Raw genomic sequence first — 18890 nt, forward strand, 5'->3', positions numbered from 1 at the left:
TTCTGATCATGTGTATTTCAGTATCTTACACGACTAACACCTCTGCTAGACTGAGCTTCTTTGAGGACAAGAGATCAGGCCTTGACTCTCTACTCTTGGGTTGCATGGTTGTACAGTATAACCATCTGTTGACATGAATGAGCCAGCACTTGCACCTGGCCCTTCTTATGTTCTTAGTAGATATCTGTTAAAATGAAGTGACTAGTATCATTAATAAAATTATGTATTCCATTATAGGACAAAATTTTGTGACTCTGTCATCTCTTATGGAATGTTGTCTTTTGGGGGCAAGAGGTTAGGAAGGAGATGAGAGCTTTAGTGGTATGATACAGATAGACGGCACAGAAGTGGTGGGAAAAGTGCTCATTTTCAACGTAGTTTTCCATGTACCCCATTCTAGGAAAGTAATATTCCATTTTCTTTATTTGCAGTCTTAAGTCCTATACTGTAAGTACATTCATTCAGGGCTACTGTCCTTGTTAAAAAATAGTTTGTTAACAACAAGGAAATAAAATATCTTTGGATAAAGGTGTGAATTTCCCCATATTTAAGCCTTATTAAATTTTTGTGTGCCTTTTATGTTAAACATTTTCTAGTTAAGACATCTTTAATTGGCATGATTAAGGGGCTTGGGTTATTATTCTTATTGAGCTGAAACTGGCATTCCGGGTCACCCTTTTCAGATTAAACAGTTCTAGATCTATTTTGCAGGAGCTAAGAATTGGCTGCACAGTTTGAAGATCCATTTCCAGTAGCTTTATCTTAATATTCTTCAAAAATGAATAACTCCTGAATGTGTATTTTCAACTGAACTCTCACATGTAACTATCAGAGATAGAGAGTCACTGGGAAAGATTGTTGACTTGACACCGGGAATACATTCATTCAATTTAAATGAAATCAAATGAGATAATGTATGTGCAGCGGGAGCTGAGGGCACAGTATATAGTAAATGTATAGTAAATACTGGCCATAATTGAAGTGGTATTATTATCATTATTATCTCTTCCCAGCACAGTGTCTGAGCTTAATAGTATCTAGTAGTGTGCAATGCATGTTTATTACAGAAAGAGGGATGAAATGTGTGTCTGCCTGCTTCTTTTCCTTTTCTCTTCCTCCCCACATTAAATGCTTGTCTGCTCATATAGCTGGGGGGGAAAGCTGACATAAAAATTGGCTTGCTGGAAAGTTTCTCAGCCCCATTTGTCACCTTACCCTTGAAGCCCAATTGTATGTCAACTGCATGTCCCTTCTGATGCCTGCTCGTGAGGGACAGACCACAGGTCACTTCCCTATGATCTGCTTCAGCTGCCAAGGCTCTGGTCAAGCTCGCCTGATGGATGGGTGCCTTATTGTTGGAAATGCCTCCACGGAGCTGCTCAGGAAATAACGCCTGTCCTGCATTTTCTGGGTGGTTTTCCGTGCTTGACAATAAGAAACATGGAAAATAAAGCATTGAGTTTTGCTTTTCTTGAAAGTCCGGTGTTTTAAAGATCTGTTATGTGTTTTCTATTTGAGTTTTGCAAATAAGGCCTCTCAAGCTCTTTCCTTGAGAGCGTGTGAGCCCTGTCAATGGCTTAATGAAACCATGTGGGCAGTTTATACATGGAGACCAAGGTTTTCCTGTTTTTGTATGTTTGACAATTCCTTTTTGCCCTTCTAATTTCTGACTTCACCACGGTGGTTATTCTGAGTGTTCTCTTCTCTTGATTTGCAGCGCTCGGAAGGAGTGAATGAAATGTACAATTCGGGGTGTCGTTTCTGAAAGGAGGAGTCATTTTCTTGAAGAGGAGTCCTCAATGAGCCTGGCCAAGGCCCGGGATCTGTGTGAAGTGGACTAAGGATTTAGTAGGATGTCAACTGAGACAGAACTTCAAGTAGCTGTGAAAACCAGCGCCAAGAAAGACTCCAGAAAGAAAGGTAGGGCTCAATCTGTTCCTTTCCAAATGGCTACTTATTGTGCAGCAGTGGGTTTTTGGTCTTTGGAATAGGATTTGGTGCTATCTTTGTGATTGCATATAGTTTTACAATCACCAGCATTATTTGGTGTCTTTTGTATTCACAGTATCATGTTTTAATGGCTCATCCTTCTCTGGGTAAAATCCAAAAAAAAAAAAAATTCATAATATACAAGGCCATTCTTAACCTGGCTTCTACCTCTCTGTCCATCCCTCTAGCAATATCACTGCCTAAATCTGCACCACATCCCCACCCAACCCTGTTTGCTTTCCAGGCATTCTGTGTCTTTAGTTCACCTTTGAATATATTAGGTTTGTCAAAAAGTTTGTTCAGAATTTTTCTGTAAATCTTCCGCAATGAACAAACTTTTTGACCAGCCCAATACCAGTGATTCTCAAACTCCAGGCATGCAAGCATGACCTAGAAGATTTGTTAAAACACAGACTGTTGAGTCTCGTTCCTGGAGTGTTTGGTTCACTATGTCTAGGGTAGAGCCCAAGATACATTTATAACAAGTTCTCAAGTAATGCAGATGCTGGTAGTTCAGAGACCAGATTTTGAGAGCACCTGGGCTAGCAGTTAAGCCCCAAATCCTTTTGTTGCTCTCCACTTTTTCTTAGACTGACCTTCTCCTACTTATTTTTCAGGGTTGAGCTTAGTAGGGCTCCTGAAGGGCCTTTCCTTACTCCCCAAATTGGGTTACTTCTTTTGTTTGTTTCACCAGCATTTTATTAGTATCACACTTTATTAAAAACACCCTGTATTTTCATTGGAGAGCTGTGCTATATAGTCCTTCAGAGCTGGATCTCTTGTTCACCCTTTTAACTCCCAACAATTGAAAAGTGTCTGACATAGGGGAGGCTCACAGGTATCTGGTAGAGAAGACTGGCATGCGTAGTATGAAAACAAAATGATTCTATTGCTTGTTCATGATTTTTGGAGGATTTGTTCCTATGGCTTTATGACCATGTCTATTGTTATAATAGGATGTAGGCAACTTGTTGCTTGGTGTATATGTGTGTGTGTCTGTGGTGTGATGTGTGTTTTCTGTCTTCTCTTTTCCTCCCTTGTCTTTTAAGACTGCGTGGAAGAGGATTAATAGAACTCTCTTTCAAGTCTTAAAATCTGTCAGTATGGGACTGCAAACAAGCTGTCGTTGGTTGCTTTGTATAGGCAGTGATTTGTCTGAGGCATAGCCATGCCTGCCCAGTCATGTTTTCTGATGGCATTGTCTGATGCTCCGTAGGAAGCAAAGGACATAAATGTAATGCATATGCAGTTCTTGGACAGTCAGAACCCTAAGAAGGACTATAAATTTTGCTTTAGATGTTTATTTTAAACACAGGTATTTTGGAAGAAGTCTATTTTATCCTTTAAAACCTAATATAAGCCTTGCTTTTTATGCATGAGAGTATAAGAATAATAGAAGGAAAGCAAGTGAGAGAACAGGTCCTAGGAGAACTGCTACATGGAAAAAAAATTATTGCAGAGCCCGGTATGTACTAGAATTCAAATGCTTTTTCACTGGAAACTGACAAGTTATATTTTTGCTTCAAATTTAACCTTTCCACTAAACTTATGCTCTTGAATGTTTAATGCATTAGAATTGTACTTAATGCATATCTTTTCATTCTTAATTTAAATACACAAAACCTGCAGCATTCTAAAAAGAGGATTCAGGTTTTAGAGAACATTGGCTTAGTTGAAGATTTGGAATGGGACTGTGAAGGTGACCTTTTGAACTCCTCCTTATCTTCACATCTTTAGTAGGTCTAAAGTCAACAGAGTACCTGTGCAAGGAGTATCCTCTAGTGAGTGGCCAATACTGTGAAGTCTGGGCAGGCAGAGCTGGATTCAGATTCTGCTGTATTACTTCCAAACTGTGTGATCTTAGCATGTGACTTCACCTCTCTGAGACTCAGTTTCCTTTCCCTTAAAATGAAGATGTAATATTACAAAGCTCAAAGGCTCACTAGGAAGATAAATTGAAATAAGGCAAATAAAACACTGAATATAGAACTTGGCATATGTTAAAAACGCAAAAAAGTTTATCTGGAATCTTCTTCTCTTCTTCCCGTTTCCCCCTCCTCTTCTCCTCCTCCTTCTCATCTTCTTCTTTCCCTGTCATCTTTCTCCATCTTTCCCACCTCTCCCTTCTTTTCCCTATTTCTCTTCTGCCTTTTCCATTCCATCCTCCTCTTCTTTCTCATCTTTATCAGAATCATCACATTGTTTTCTCTTACCCAAGGCGATCTTAAAAAGTATATAGATGATTTGTCCAGAACAAGATTTTACAATTATTTGTAATTATTCAACAGTGTTCAGTTCAGTTCAGTCGCTCAGTTGTGTCCGACTTTTTGCGACCCCATAAACGGCAGCACACCAGGCCTCCCTGTACATCACCAACTCCCGGAGTTCACTCAAACTCACATTTGTCGAGTCGGTGATGCCATCCAGCCATCTCATCCTTTGTCATCCCCTTTTCCTCCTGCCCCCAATCCCTCCCAGCATCAGAATCTTTTCCTATGAGTCAACTCTTCACATGAGGTGGCCGAAGTACTGGAGTTTCAGCTTTAGCATCATTCCTTCCAAAGAACACCCAGGACTGATCTCCTTTAGAATGGACTGGTTGGATCTCCTTGCAGTCCAAGGGACTCTCAAGAGTCTTCTCCAACACCACAGTTCAAAAGCATCAATTCTTTGGTGCTCAGCTTTCTTCACAGTCCAACTCTCACATCCATACATGACCACAGGAAAAACCATAGCCTTGACTAGGTGGACCTTTGTTGGCAAAGTAATGTCTCTGCTTTTTAATATGCCATCTAGGTTGGTCATAACTTTCCTTCCAAAGAGTAAGCGCCTTTTAATTTCATGGCTGCAATCACCATCTGCAGTGATTTGGGAGCCCCAGAAAATAAAGTCTGACACTGTTTCCACGGTTTCCCCATCTATTTCCCATGAAGTGATGGGACCAGATGCCATGATCTTCGTTTTCTGAATGTTGCACTTAAAGCGAACTTTTTCACTCTCCTCTTTCACTTTCATCAAGAGGCTTTTGAGTTCCTCTTCACTTTCTGCCATAAGGGCGGTGTCATCTGCATATTTGAGGTTATTGATATTTCTCCCAGCAATCTTGATCCAGCTTGTGCTTCTTCCAGCCCAGTGTTTATCATGATGTACTCTGCATGTAAGTTAAATAAACAGGGTGACAATATACAGCCTTGACGTACTCCTTTTCCTATTTGGAACCAATCTGTTGTTCCATGTCCAGTTCTAACTGTTGCTTCCTGACCTGCATATAGGTTTATCAACAGGTAGGTCAGGTGGTCTGGTATTCCCATTTCTTTCAGAATTTTCCACAGTTTATTGTGATCCACACAGTCAAAGGCTTTGACATAGTCAATAAAGCAGAAATAGATGTTTTTCTGGAACTCTCTTGCTTTTTCGATGATCCAGTGGATGTTGGCAATTTGATCTCTGGTTCCTCTGCCTTTTCTAAAACCAGCTTGAACATCTTGGAAGTTCACGGTTCACATATTGCTGAAGGCTGGGTTGGAGAATTTTGCGTATTACCTTACTAGAGTGTGAGATGAGTGCAATTGTGCAGTAGTTTGAGCATTCTTTGGCATTGCCTTTCTTTGGGATTGGAATGAAAACTGACCTTTTCCAATCCTGTGGCCACTGCTGAGTTTTCCAAATTTGCTGGCATATTGAGTGCAGTACTTTCACAGCAACATGTTTCAGGATTTGAAATATCTCGAGTGGAATTCCATCGCTCCACTAGCTTTGTTCGTAGTGATGCTTTCTAAGGCCCACTTGACTTCACATTCCAGGATGTCTGGCTCTCTGTGTATTCCTGCCACCTCTTCTTAATATCTTCTGCTTCTGTTAGGTCCATACCATTTCTGTCCTTTATCGAGCCCATCTTTGCATGAAATGTTCCCTTGGTATCTCTAATTTTCTTGAAGAGATCTCTAGTCTTTCCCATTCTGTTGTTTTCCTCTATTTCTTTGCATTAATCACTGAGGAAGGCTTCCTTATCTCTCCTTGCTATTCTTTGGAACTCTGCATTCAGATGCTTATATCTTTTGTTTTCTCCTTCGCTTTTCACTTCTTTTCACAGCTATTTGTAAGGCCTCCCCAGATAGCCATTTTGCTCTTTTGCATTTCTTTTCCATGGGGATGGTCTTGATCCCTGTCTCCTATATAGTGTCACGAACCTCCGTCCATAGTTCATCAGGCACTTTTTCTATCAGATCTAGTCCCTTCAATCTATTTCTCACTTCCACTGTATAACCATAAGGGATTTGACTTAGGTCATACCTGAATGGTCTAGTGGTTTTCCCTACTTTCTCCAATTTAAGTCTGAATTTGGCAATAAGAAGTTCATGATCTGAGCCACAGTCAGCTCCCGGTCTTGTTTTTGCTGACTGTATAGAGCTTCTCCATCTGTGGCTGCAAAGAATATAATCAGTCTGATTTTGGTGTTGACCATCTGGTGATGTCCATGTGTAGAGTCTTCTCTTGTGTTGTTGGAAGAGGGTGTTTGCTATGACCAGTGCATTCTCTTGGTGAAACTCTATTAACTTTTGCCCTACTTCATTCCGTATTCCAAGGCCAAATTTGCCTATTACTCCAGGTGTTTCTTGACTTCCTACTTTTGCATTCCAGTCCTCTATAATGAAAAGGACATCTTTTTTGGGTGTTAGTTATAAAAGGTCTTGTAGGTCTTCATAGAACCATTCAACTTCAGCTTCTTCAGCATTACTGGTTGGGGCATAGACTTGGATTTCCATGATATTGAATGGTTTGCCTAGGAAACGAATAGAGATCATTTTTGAGATTGCATCCAAGTACTGCATTTCAGACTCTTTTGTTGACCATGATGGCTACTCCATTTCTTCTAAGGGATTCCTGCGCGCAGTAGTAGATATAATGGTCATCTGAGTTAAATTCACACATTCCAGTCCATTTTAGTTCGCTGATTGCTAGAATGTCGACGTTCACTCCTGCCACAGCAGTTTTTATTCTTGATACCCTTGTCTGGACCAAGGCACAAGGAAAGCACACATATACATTAAAAAGAGAGAACAAGAATGTGCTGGTAATAGGATTAATTCATTTCCTGTTCTTTAGTTTCGGCTATGGGATTGTATAAGTATTCCATTAAACAAATGTTGTTAGCTGGGCCAAAATAAGTAGAACTTTAAAAGGAAGTAAGTAGTTTATATATTCATGGGTCTTGAATCTTGAATATAAGAGTGTTACTAAACTCTTTTAGTAATATTTTTCTATGACTCCTCTTTGATTTTCTAATGAAGCAATATATAACCTTATAAGTAAGTTTCAGGCTTCTCCCCAGTCTTTAAATATTTGTTCTTTTTCTTATTTTATTACATTGTCTCAGCCTGTTAGTACAACACACTTTCCTGGTAACTCAGATGATAGAGAATATGCCTGCAATGCAGGAGACCTGGGTTCAGTCCTTGGGTTGGGAAGATCCCCTGGAGAAGGGATTAGCAACCCAGTCTATTATTCTTGCCTGGAGAATTCCATGGACAGAGGAGCCTGGTGGGCTACAGTCAGGGGGGAGGTTGTAAAGAATCATTAATATGATATTTAGTAGACAGTAGGTATTCTTAACTTTTTCTTAAATTAATGGAAATGCCTTAAATTACCTGTAAGTGTGATATTTAAGTTTTTTAAACATTCATTATTAGTTCCCCTTCATTTATCATTTCTAGGAATTATTTTTTAAATCTTGAATTTTCATGTTGAATTTTATGATGCTTTTTCTAAATTTATTTCAATGATTATACATGTATTTTTTCTTTTAGTTTAAAATCAGTAATGTCATGGGTTTCACTGATAGAGTTTCTACATTTCTGTTTATGATATTTTATAAATCCTATGGTTTTAGTTTGATGTTTTACTTAATATTTTGTTATTTATATTCAGCAGCGAGGTTGGTATATATTTTTCTTTTCTTGAACAATCTTTGTGCCTGACATAGGTCAAATTTAATAACCTTACATAATGATATTGGTGGTAAGGAAACACAATAATTTTAGACTTCTTTATGAACAATAAATACTTTTTTCTTTTTTAATAGTTTCATAAGACTTTTTAAAAATTATAGATGCCTATTACTGAAAACTAGAAAAGACAAGGTAGGCATGCATAATCCTAAAAATTAAAAATAACTTATTAACATTCTAAGTTACTTCCTTCTGAACTGACTTTCCTGGGTAATATATGTACTTGAGATTATGCTGTTCATATGATTTTACATGCTGCTTTGTCAGTTGACATTCTATCATAAGTATATTTCTCATTTTACTACCTGGTATTACAGAATGGAAACGTTTTTCTTTTCTTGGCAAGATTTAGATGGTTGGTGGGGCAGACATTTTGCTTCCTTAAAAAAAAAAAAAGCACCTGACATGTGAGACATGTGCTGTGACAAAGAGCGGCATAAAGAATGTTAAGAGGCCATTAATAATTCTTCACAAACCTGTCACCCTAGTTCTTTGACCCAGGCTGTTGAAAGTAAGTCAGACAGATTCACAAACAAGTCACACTGGAGCATATTTCACCACAAATGCGTTTCTAGACAGGCTGTGTATGAGATGCAACTAGAGTGTTCATAGTTCAGATAAGGAGGGGATGAAAGTAGTGAGGAATAAAGTTGTTTCCTTCATGTCGTTTTTGTTGCATTGTGTCACTACACACACAGCTAGTCAGAGGTGCCTCTTCTGGGAGTGGGATTTCATGGAGGACCAGAGAGAAGGAGTGTACACTCTCAGGTTCATTATCTGCCCTGAAAGGGAGAGGATCAGCCGACAGTTTGTGGTGAGCCCGGCCTTAGGACACCCAGTAGAAGACTGTGGTAGAGGAGTGGGTCCCAGCATTAACAGACATATCTGGGGGTGATTTTAGTCAGCAGCATCTGGCAGCTTAGTGTCGTGGAAGAGCACTAACTGTGGAGTCCAGCAGACCTGGTTTTTCCTCTGTGACTCTTGTTCTTATCTATTGTGTCACCAGAATTTAGCCCCATTGACCCTTGTCTTTAAGTGTGTGATTCCAATGTGTGTGAGGGGGAGGTGGTGGGTATTACTTCTCTGCTTGTTATCAGAAAGGTGAGTGAAATTACCTTGGATAAAGGGCCAACTTGGGATCTGCAGTATGGTCAGGGTTAGCTTTTTTGTCCTCTTCCTTCTGAGATCGCGGGTTAGTATTTTCTCCCTATTTTATAGAAATGCTTGGACATAAACTTAGTCACTTTCCTTATATTTATTTTGGAGCTCTACTCAAGGATAATTAACGAAGAACAGTGGCACAGCAACATGCTACCTGATTATTTCCTCCCAAACTGTGTTTGAACCCTAGCTGTGTGCCTCAGTAGCTGTGCAGACTTTGGGGAGGTTTCTTAGAAAATTTCTGTCAGTTGTGGCGAAGGAGTGGTTTCAGGAATGGCATGCTCAGGGTCCTAATCCCTCCACTGACTGGTGAGTCCTGGGAAAGAACTCTGTTAATAATAACGGGCTTACCACTTAGGAGCTCATAAACTTTCATATTTATTATTCCACTGGTCCTTAGGACCTTGGGAGAGTAAATTTGGAAAGTCATTTTATCAGCCCTTTGGTGCAGAGAGAGCTGCTATTTCATCACTTCTGTCTGCTGCTTTTATCCTGCAGGGAGGCAGACTTGGGGTCATCAAGACCTTGAATTTGTGTTTGTACCCCAGGCCCCCTGCTCTCTCGTTCACCTCCAGGCAAGTCACTTCCACACTTTGAGCCTTATTTTCCACAGGCACTCAGTGGATGTAGAACTTATATTTGCCATGTGTGACATGTAGAAGAGGCATATTTAATTAATTACTTTGTCTGCAAATGTTTATTCAGCCCTAGCCATGAGCCCCAGAGAAGGCAATGGCACCCCACTCTAGTACTCTTGCCTGGAAAATCCCATGGACGTAGGAGCCTGGTGGGCTGCAGTCCATGGGGTTGCTAAGAGTCGGACACGACTGAGCGACTTCACTTTCACTTTTCACTTTCATGCATTGGAGAAGGAAATGGCAACCCACTCCAGTGTTCTTGCCTGGAGAATCCCAGGGATGGGGGAGCCTGGTGGGCTGGCGTCTCTGGGGTCGCACAGAGTCGGACACGACTGAAGTGACTTAGCAGCAGCAGCAGCAGCAGCCATGAGCGCAGTGGGAGCTTAGTGTTCTGGAGGTGGAGCCGGGGGACAGAGACACTGGAGAAGGAGACTCGGACTCCAGCCAGTACCTATAGTCCAAGAACTTCTGCCTGAGGGGAGGCTCTTCTGACTTCTGTGGGTCTCATCCTTGTGGTTCAGTGGTAAAGAATCCACCTGCAGTGCAGAAGATGCAGTTTCGATCCCTGGGTCAGGAAGATCCCCTATAGGAGAAAATAGCAACCCACTCCAGTATTCTTGCCTGGGAAATCTCATGGACAGAGGAGCCTGGCAGGCTATAGTCCATGAGGTCAAAAAGAGTAGGACCTAACTGAGTACACACACATGCATGTATCCTTCAGAAAAAAAAAAAAAAACATGTATATATGTTTCCATGTTGCTACTTTTCTTCATTTCCATCTGTTACTATTCATAAATTTTGTGTTTCATGTTTACTCCAATTTATATTTACCAAGTAAAATACTACATTTTTATCATACTAAGGAAAATTTTTATGAAAACTTTTTTCACTGCTTTCCTGACCCAAAGCAGGTGGATTTCAGCTTAATACAAGTAACATGATACTCCAAATGTCTATTTACATTAAAACATGAATAACTTGTCTAGAAGTACGGGAACGTTTAGAAGGAATTAGTGTTTGGGGGCCAGAAGAGCCTCTCTTTCAAGATGTGTTCTTAAGAGAAGATTGACTTGCCCGTTAATCACTCAGTCAGTCAGTGGCAGAGACAGAGCTGGAAGTCAGCAATAACTCCCTGGATGGTGTTGCTTGAGTTTATAGATTCTCAACAACTTTCCTTCTTAGGATTAAGCTCTTCATGAGTTTGCTCCCTCTTTTGTGTTGAAGCCTCCTGGAAGAGCTCATGCTTTAGAATCAGATAGACTGAAAGGTGCATCAAGGCTCAGCTCCTTTACTACATGTATATCTCAGGCTAACTGCTTAATTGTTTCAAGTCTCAGCTCCTTCTTCTTAAAATGGAGGTAATAATACCTGTCCCAAAGTGTTGTATTGACTATTATATGAGTCAAAAATATAAAGCACTTAACACAGTTGTCTGTATGCAGACTCAAGATAAGGGAATTTTCCCTTTCCCCTCTGGCCCCCCAGCTGCCTACCTGAAAGGTGACCTTTTTTCTTAGTGCTGCAGGATATAAAAAAACGGTACAAGTTACCCTTTTCTCCAGAGGTGCATGGAGGTAATCAGGCAGTGAAAAAAAACATACTGGTCAGTCTTCAAAAGGATGCTTTTTCCAAGAATAACTGGGAAGGTAGACAGGAAATACAAAGGAAAATGGACCATATTGTCAAGCTACATTCATTAATAACCATCATTTCTTGTGTGCTTCCTGCATGCTAGCCATTTTAGATAAATTGTCCCCAGTGAGCCCAAACCTTACACTACCCCATGGAACGCATAAGAAAACAATGTTCAGAGAGATCAAGGGACTTGCCGAGGTCATGTAGCTGGTCTCCACTGGCTGCAATGCACTAACGAGTTTGTCCGATGTGTAAGTTGGTGCCCTCTAAACACATGTGTTGGCCCTGTGCCTTGATGTGGGAGGTGGGAAATGTGAAAAAGGGCTACACTCTTTTGGGGGGATGGACATAGAAACAGGTTAGCCACTTGAAGTCAATTTATGGCACCATTCTGTTTTCTCAGAGTTGGATCTTGGTGAGCTAATCACTCTCTACTAGTGGTGTGATTTACAGGCTTTGGAAATTCAGTGTCAGGGATTCAAGGATTTAGTAGCAAGACAACATACATTTCTCTGGGGGTTGGTCCATGAAGTGCTTGGGCTAGAGAGCTTGAGAGGGAGGAAACACCATTTTGGGTCCCAAAGTCTAGTTTTTATGGAAAGACTGCTGTATCGAGTTACATGTGGTAGGCAGAGTCTTCTGTATTCTCCACAAGCACATGGCCTTGAACTTATTACAGGACATCTCACTCACTGTGGCCATTCCCTGAAGACAGATTCGTTTCTGGCTTCATTGGTGACTTTGTTCTAACTGGTTTATTTAGAAAGTCGGTTTTCTTCAAATCCCGCTGCACACCTGCTCCCCTTCGTGAACATATTTTGTAACCCCAGCAGAGCAAGCTGCACCAGGCAGGGCAGCAAGCCAGCCTTCTGAGGCCTGGCCCATGCCTCTGTGTCCCTTTTTCTCTCCCCATCCTGTACCATCATGAGCCCTAGTCTCAGGACACACTTCTGCGACTTCATGCATGCTGCTCCCTTACTTGGATCATCTTTCTCTCCCTGTTCTCTGGAGTGACTCTTGGTCATCCTTCAGAACCCGGCAACCATTTGACAGATCCATCGTCCTTGACACTTCAAGCTTCCAAGTGCCCTCGATGAATTAATCAGTGATATTAGTTCCTGCAACCTCCTAAATATCTCTCAAATCCACTCATCCTCTCTCTCCACACTCCCCCTCTCCTCAGGATAGTTTGGGCTGCCTTCATCTGTCATCCAGACCATTCCATCACCTTCCTGAGCAGTCCTCAGGTTTTCAGAGTCATCCATCTCCAAGCTCTTCCTGACAGTGCTCACTAATGGGAAGATCTGATCAGTTCCGACCTTTGCGTCAGACCCTTCTGCGAACAGTCCCCACTGGCCTCAGGATAAAGTCCACGAGGTTTATCGGGGCTTCAGGGAAGCCCTGCCTGGCCTGTCCCCTTCTTATCTTTCCAGTCACATCCCTCACCACTCTTCCAGAATGATACTCCACTCCCTGGCTTAACTGAATTCGTTTCAGTCTCCTGATCGTACCATGGTATATTTCACATTTGGAATTTTGCAAATGTTTTTTTTTTCTTCTGAGAATAGTACTTAAAAATAATTCTCTTCAAAGCAACTCCACTTCTGCTTTAGCTTCAAGTTAGCTATTACATCCCTGGAAATATTCGGGGGGCCCATTGCAACCCACCCAATGCGATCCCCAGTTGTGATCATGACCAGTCTTTGTGCTCACAAAGCACCTCATTTTGCCCATCTTAATACATGGTTTTAATCATCTTTTGGTTCCTCTTTATCCCGCCACGCTGGGAGTTCTGTGAGTGCAGGGACTATATCTGGCTTCAGTTTAAAAAGAATAATAATAATTTTAAAAATTTATTTATTTTTGAATGTCCTGGGTCTTTGTTGCAACAGGCTTTGCTCTAGTCATGACCAGCAGGGAGCTACTCTAGTTGCAGTGCTTGAGCTTTCATTGCGGAGGCTTCTCTTGTTATAGAGCATGGACTCTAGGGCACTCGGGCTTCCGTAGCTGTGTTTCCCAGGCTCTAGAGCACATGCTCAGTAGCTGTGGTGACTGGGCTTAGTTGCTCCATGGCACATGGGATCTTCTCTTACCAGGGATCAAACCCATTTCTCCTGCATTGGCAGGCAGATTCTTTACCACTGAGCCATCAGGCAAGCTCCTAACTTCACTTTTACCACTAAGCCCAGTGTTGGAAGATGTAGGTGTGCAGCCTATTGAATGAATAAGTGAGTGAATGACTAAAAAAGCCTCTCATGCCTCGATTTGTGAAGGCTCTTATAGCACACTTCATTTATTCAAATCATCACATCTACCACATTTTTCTTATACTTTTTTGTTTATTTCTCTGCCTCTGCCACTAACTGTGAGTTCCCAGCACAGCATTTGGAACATGGTAGGTATTCATTAGATGTTTGTTGAATTAATTATCATAAAGTGTGGGGGAGAATGATTTGCAGAAAGAAAGAAATAAGCAGAAAGAAAATTTAAAACCATAAACATCTCCCTTAAGAGCTTGCTCTAGAGATTCTTATTATGTGGCATTGAAAATTCCTCCCATTCAGTGAACCACCTCTCCCTTTTGCAACGTGTGTCCAATCATGTCTGGTGCTATAATTCAGCATGATGTGGGCCATATTGGTAGTAAGAGCTATAAGATTTGCCATATTAGTTCATCCCACTGCTTCATTAAGCTCAGTGTGCTGCCTCTGGCAGTGGCTGGGCTTGAATTTTGATGTTTGGAAGAACAAAGCCCTTCATATTAGCCCTCTGATTTCTATGAGTCAGGTAAAGTTACAGTCCTGCCCAGTGTCTGAGAGTCTTCATCTTTACAGATAGTCAGTGGCCCAGAGCATGGGGTTTTATTATTTGCATGGATTTTCTGAGCAGACAAGGCCCCAGGTGTGTCAGGATGTGAGCAACCCCATCCTATAATGACAGTTTCTGGGATGGTCAGAGTACAACATGTTGCAGGATTGCATGTTTCTGCCCAGTCCATCAAGAGAGCGCCCGTAGGTCAAAGGGAGAGGTGAGGGTGGAGTGGAGATGTCTCCTTTAAGCTTGAACACAAGCATCCCCTTATTTCATGAGAAGCAGCTGAGGCTCAGATTGATGAACAAGTTGCTTGAGATCACACAGCATGTGACAAGTTAGGGACACATTTTCACCTTAATCTCTCTGACCCCAGAGCTTGTGCCTGTGCTGAACAGTGGACTGAACTTTTCCCTACTGAATGAGTGTCCTCTTGTTAATTACCAAGTGACACTTACACTGAAAGACATCTTCCTACAGATTCCAGTAGCCACATGATTGGGCTGAGACGGCCTCGGCGGCATAAAGGAGTGATGGTAGACCATGTGGTGGAGGCAGAAAGGGAGTTAGCAAAGCATAGAAGCCCTAATATTTTACCCCTTGTGACTATGGTTTGTGAAAGGTTGCTACCTATAAGGGTTCTAGAAGCTGAGAAGGAAACATTTTGCTTTCTTTAGGAGGATTCCAGAGAGTCCAGGCTTTCCAGATGTTTTCCAGTTTTCACAGAGTTCAAGATGAGGTGTACTTGAAGGATTTCGACTGCATATAAATCAAAATACATTTTGATTTGAATTTGGAACAGGTGCTCTGATTTTGCAGATGCCCCAGTTCCGTGAATAGTATCATTGGCTCAGTTTACCTCCAAGTGGGCACCCCCACATCAGAAATACTAATGAGGATGGTGGTGATGAAGGTAACTACTCTCTGCCCACAATTACAGAATAATAGGCAATGTATTCACGCCTTTATATATATTTTCTCTTGCAGAATAACCCCTTGAAGTAGCTCCATATTTGAAATCTCATGTTTGCAGGGGAGAAAACAGAAATAGGAGAAGGGAGACAGAGTGAATGCTGTAATCTCAGAATCGATGCTCTGAAGAGCCCTGTGGTTCTGTCTCACGCATCCATTTAGCAGGCATTACATGTTCCTTACATGTACCTGGCACATTCTGAACAGAGTGACCTGCTTGAACCTCCTAAACATGCTTGAGTTTGCTCAGCTCTCCTTTCAATCTGGAAAAAATCCCCTTCTCTCCTGTCTGTTTTCAAGGTTCATCTGATCCTCTGAGACCCAGCTAGATGGCATCCCCCTCCTGCATGTAATTCAACCTTCCTTTCTCCATGATTCTCAGCATACCATTTTAGAACATTTTTAATTTAGATGAAGCTCTCCTTCCTTTCTTCCATCTATTAACATTTCACTTACAGACTTCTCTTCCTTGCTGGATTGATAGAGGGGACTGTGTCTTGTGCATCATTTTATCCTCTCAAAGTTGAGAGGAGGAGAATTATTAAAGCATTCCCAGTGAGGGAAATGGGAAATGGCATTAATTAGTTGACTACTCAATACATGCAGAGAATGCAATGAGAATCCAAAAAATTCATGAAGTCAGTAGCACTCCCATTTTTCAGATGAATAAACATACTCAGATAAGTTCCAAGTTTGTTCAGCATCGCTCATCATGTGAATGGAAGGAGCGGGAATTTTAAACTCAGGTCTCAATGATCCAGAGCACAGGACCTTTTTGATATATTCTGTGTTTTCTCCACAGTGGTCATTGACTAGAACCTCAGTGCAAGCTCATTTCCTAGGGGTCTGGTTGCTCTTGCAAAGCAGTGGCAACAGATGCACTTTACTTTTATAAAGAGTTTCTATATCAACATTAGAGATTTCACTTCCTTCTACCTGGGGACTATGGTCACTTCAGTCTGTCAACCTTCCCTGGCTGGCACTGCTGCTCTAGGAAGAACATGCATTCCAATTGTTAAACCAGAGGCAAGAAAAGCCACGCAGGAACTCACATTGGAAGAAGCCCAGCGGATGATGAATAGCAGACCTGAATCTTATCATGTATTTCAGGATGATGTACGGGACTGTTGGAAACTGCCTTTGACAAATGTGCCCGGGAAGGGGAATTATCTCCAACAATGAAAAATGTTCTTATTATGTGATCCTAAAAAAGGATCAGGACCCCTATCATTGGGGAAATGATTATCCCCACATCCTTTATTAACAGCGATATGGAAGCGTGTGCTAAAGACGATGGACATGGCAATGATGCTGTGATGGATAGCTGTGAGTGCTGGAGTCAGGCTGGACTTAGGAAAGGTAGCTTGATGCTTGATGGCAGACGGGAAATGTGTAACTGTCTCAGGTCGCTTTTAGCCCTTGCTTCCTAAGCTCTGCAAGACTTGTCCCTGCTGTCTTAGTTGAGTATCCAGTGGCTTTTGGTCAGGCTGAGGCTCTGATTAAATATAGAAGGGATATAAGTTTGTAGGAAATAAAGCTATTTTTATAGGGGGAAGAAAATGGTATGCCCAGCATGTTAAATATTTAAGTTCATTTTATTTTCACATTTCACATGCATATGTAGAAACCTGGAGTCATAGAGATTCAGTAGCCTGTCCAAGGCTGGAAGCCAGCAGAGTGAGGATTTGAACCTGAGCAGTCTGATTTCCAATTCTACATGCTTTGTAGACCATCTTGGCTTTTAATAAATAACGTTGTGGCTGGAGTTCAAAATAGGGGGAGAAGCAGCTAAATGAGGTGTGTATGTGAAGGTGCCTCCTGTCATCTTTAGTACAGAGTAGATGTTCAGGAAATGCTAGTTAGGTCAAGACTTTCGATACAGCACAGAGAGCTCAGGTTGATGCTCTGTGATGACCTATATGGGTGAGATGGGAGGTCTTTGAAAGTTCCTTCCTTTCTTCTCCCCTCCCCTGTCTCTTTCCTACCTTCTTCCCTTCATTCTATTTGTGAGCTTTTTCTAAAGCCAGGCAGAGTGCTGGCCACAGAAGAAGATTGTAAACAAGTCCCTGGCTTAGAGACCCTAAACTCTAATATGAAAGACAGACAACTGAGAAGCAATTATAGTTCACTGGAGCTAAGTTAAAATCCCAAAACAGAGATAACCAGGTTTCCGAGGTCTTCCAAGGGTTTGTGAGATTTAAATAAAGATTCTTAGACTTCAGATTTCTTTGTTTTTATTCAATGAATGCTTTGTGAAATATCTCCTATTATTACAGGCATTATCTACCTATGAGATTTAAGTCCCCAGTTGCAAAAAATAAATCTTACTCTGTCTTCCAGTGAAAGGAAGGCCAGAGGATCAGACATCTCACTGGGCAGCAACTTGCTCTCCCTTCTTGAGTAAAATTTCCTTCAAGATACACACATATTTTATTCATTTCCTATTATGCGTAGGACCAGGTACATAGTATGTGCTCATTAAGCGTGTGTTGAACAATAGAGCAGCCTATATTAGAGGTGATTCTTTGGCCTTTGGCCTACATTTTACTAGAATCAGTAATTTATATTCCATTAGTTTTCCTTTGATGTTTTAAAATAATGATTACTGTAGCTTCTCCTTCTGCTCACAGAGTTATAGACTGCAAATAGATTTTGTGTAATTTGCCAATGCCAGTCAATTTTAATGGCTGCTTGGAGCACTGTGTAGAGGATTCTGAAATCATATCCTAGCTTTGAGTGAAAGCAGTTAACACTCAGGTGTATCTCTTTTCAGTCTTTTTAGTTTTTTTAGTTTTTCTGCATAAAAGTGTGTGCACACAAGCCTGCAAACACATACCTTCCTGTTTGATCCTCTTGCGTATTTAATTCCATGCTTTTTCACTAAACCTTACATTTTAAGCTGTTTCATGTCGTTATAAACTTTTGACAGTCATCATTTACAAAAATCCCAAGTGATCTCGTTTTCTTTACTTTTACTCAGGAAATATCTCTCCCAGTCCTTCTGTCATTGTTGCCATTCTTCAGTGGCCCATTCCCAACTTTGCCAAATCTTGCTGAAGTTGGGGCATATACAGAACTGTTTTCAATAGCCAGTGATTCATTTTGCTTTTCCTCCTTCAGCTGATGCAGTGTTTGTCTTCTGTATTTTGTGGCCTAGGGAAGATGGTAACTTATTTCCTACAGTGAGAAGAAAAAGAGAGATGTTGGGGTTGGCTTCCCTTTGTAGGAGGGCCACCAGCATGGGCCACTCTTCTGGTACAGCCTTGGCATTGAGCTTTGCCAGTGCAGGCCTCTGAGCTCTGCTGCTTTTGCCGTTCAAATCTTTTAACCTCAGCTTATCAACTTTAATACATTGTCCTGGTGCCTTGATTTTTTGGTTCATCTATTTTAATGTGATGAAATGTAAAAACCAAGCACAGCCTTGTCCCCTCACAATGACTTTAGAGTTTTTCAGCTGATAACCTAGCTTTCATCTGTTAAGGATTCGAATTTTAAACAGTCAAAAATACATTTTCCTGGTATCTATCATCAAGTGATTAGTGCAACTCTTTAGTTCTGGTCGTCTTTCCTATTCTTGGTAGATTTATTTTCTCTTCTTAGAATTCTCCCATCGCCCTCTCTGTCTGGGAGACTGGAGATGTCATTTAAACCTTGCTTATTAGGATTCCATTATTTG

General features: G+C 41.2%; 1 protein-coding gene across 7 annotated transcripts in view; it reads left to right on the forward strand.

The window, feature by feature from the left end:
• DAB1 (DAB adaptor protein 1) overlaps positions 1–18890 on the forward strand; it is a 462229-nt gene that overhangs the window by 152029 nt on the left and 291310 nt on the right. For all 7 annotated transcript variants that reach the window (XM_070367959.1, XM_070367958.1, XM_070367957.1 and 4 more), the window contains one exon: positions 1718–1920. In XM_070367959.1, coding sequence (XP_070224060.1) covers positions 1854–1920 — 67 coding nt within the window. In that variant the 5' untranslated portion in view covers positions 1718–1853. The remainder of the gene's footprint in view (positions 1–1717; positions 1921–18890) is intronic.

The sequence above is a fragment of the Bos mutus genome, chromosome 3 (genome assembly GCF_027580195.1).
Source record: "Bos mutus isolate GX-2022 chromosome 3, NWIPB_WYAK_1.1, whole genome shotgun sequence".
Lineage (NCBI taxonomy): Eukaryota > Metazoa > Chordata > Mammalia > Artiodactyla > Bovidae > Bos > Bos mutus.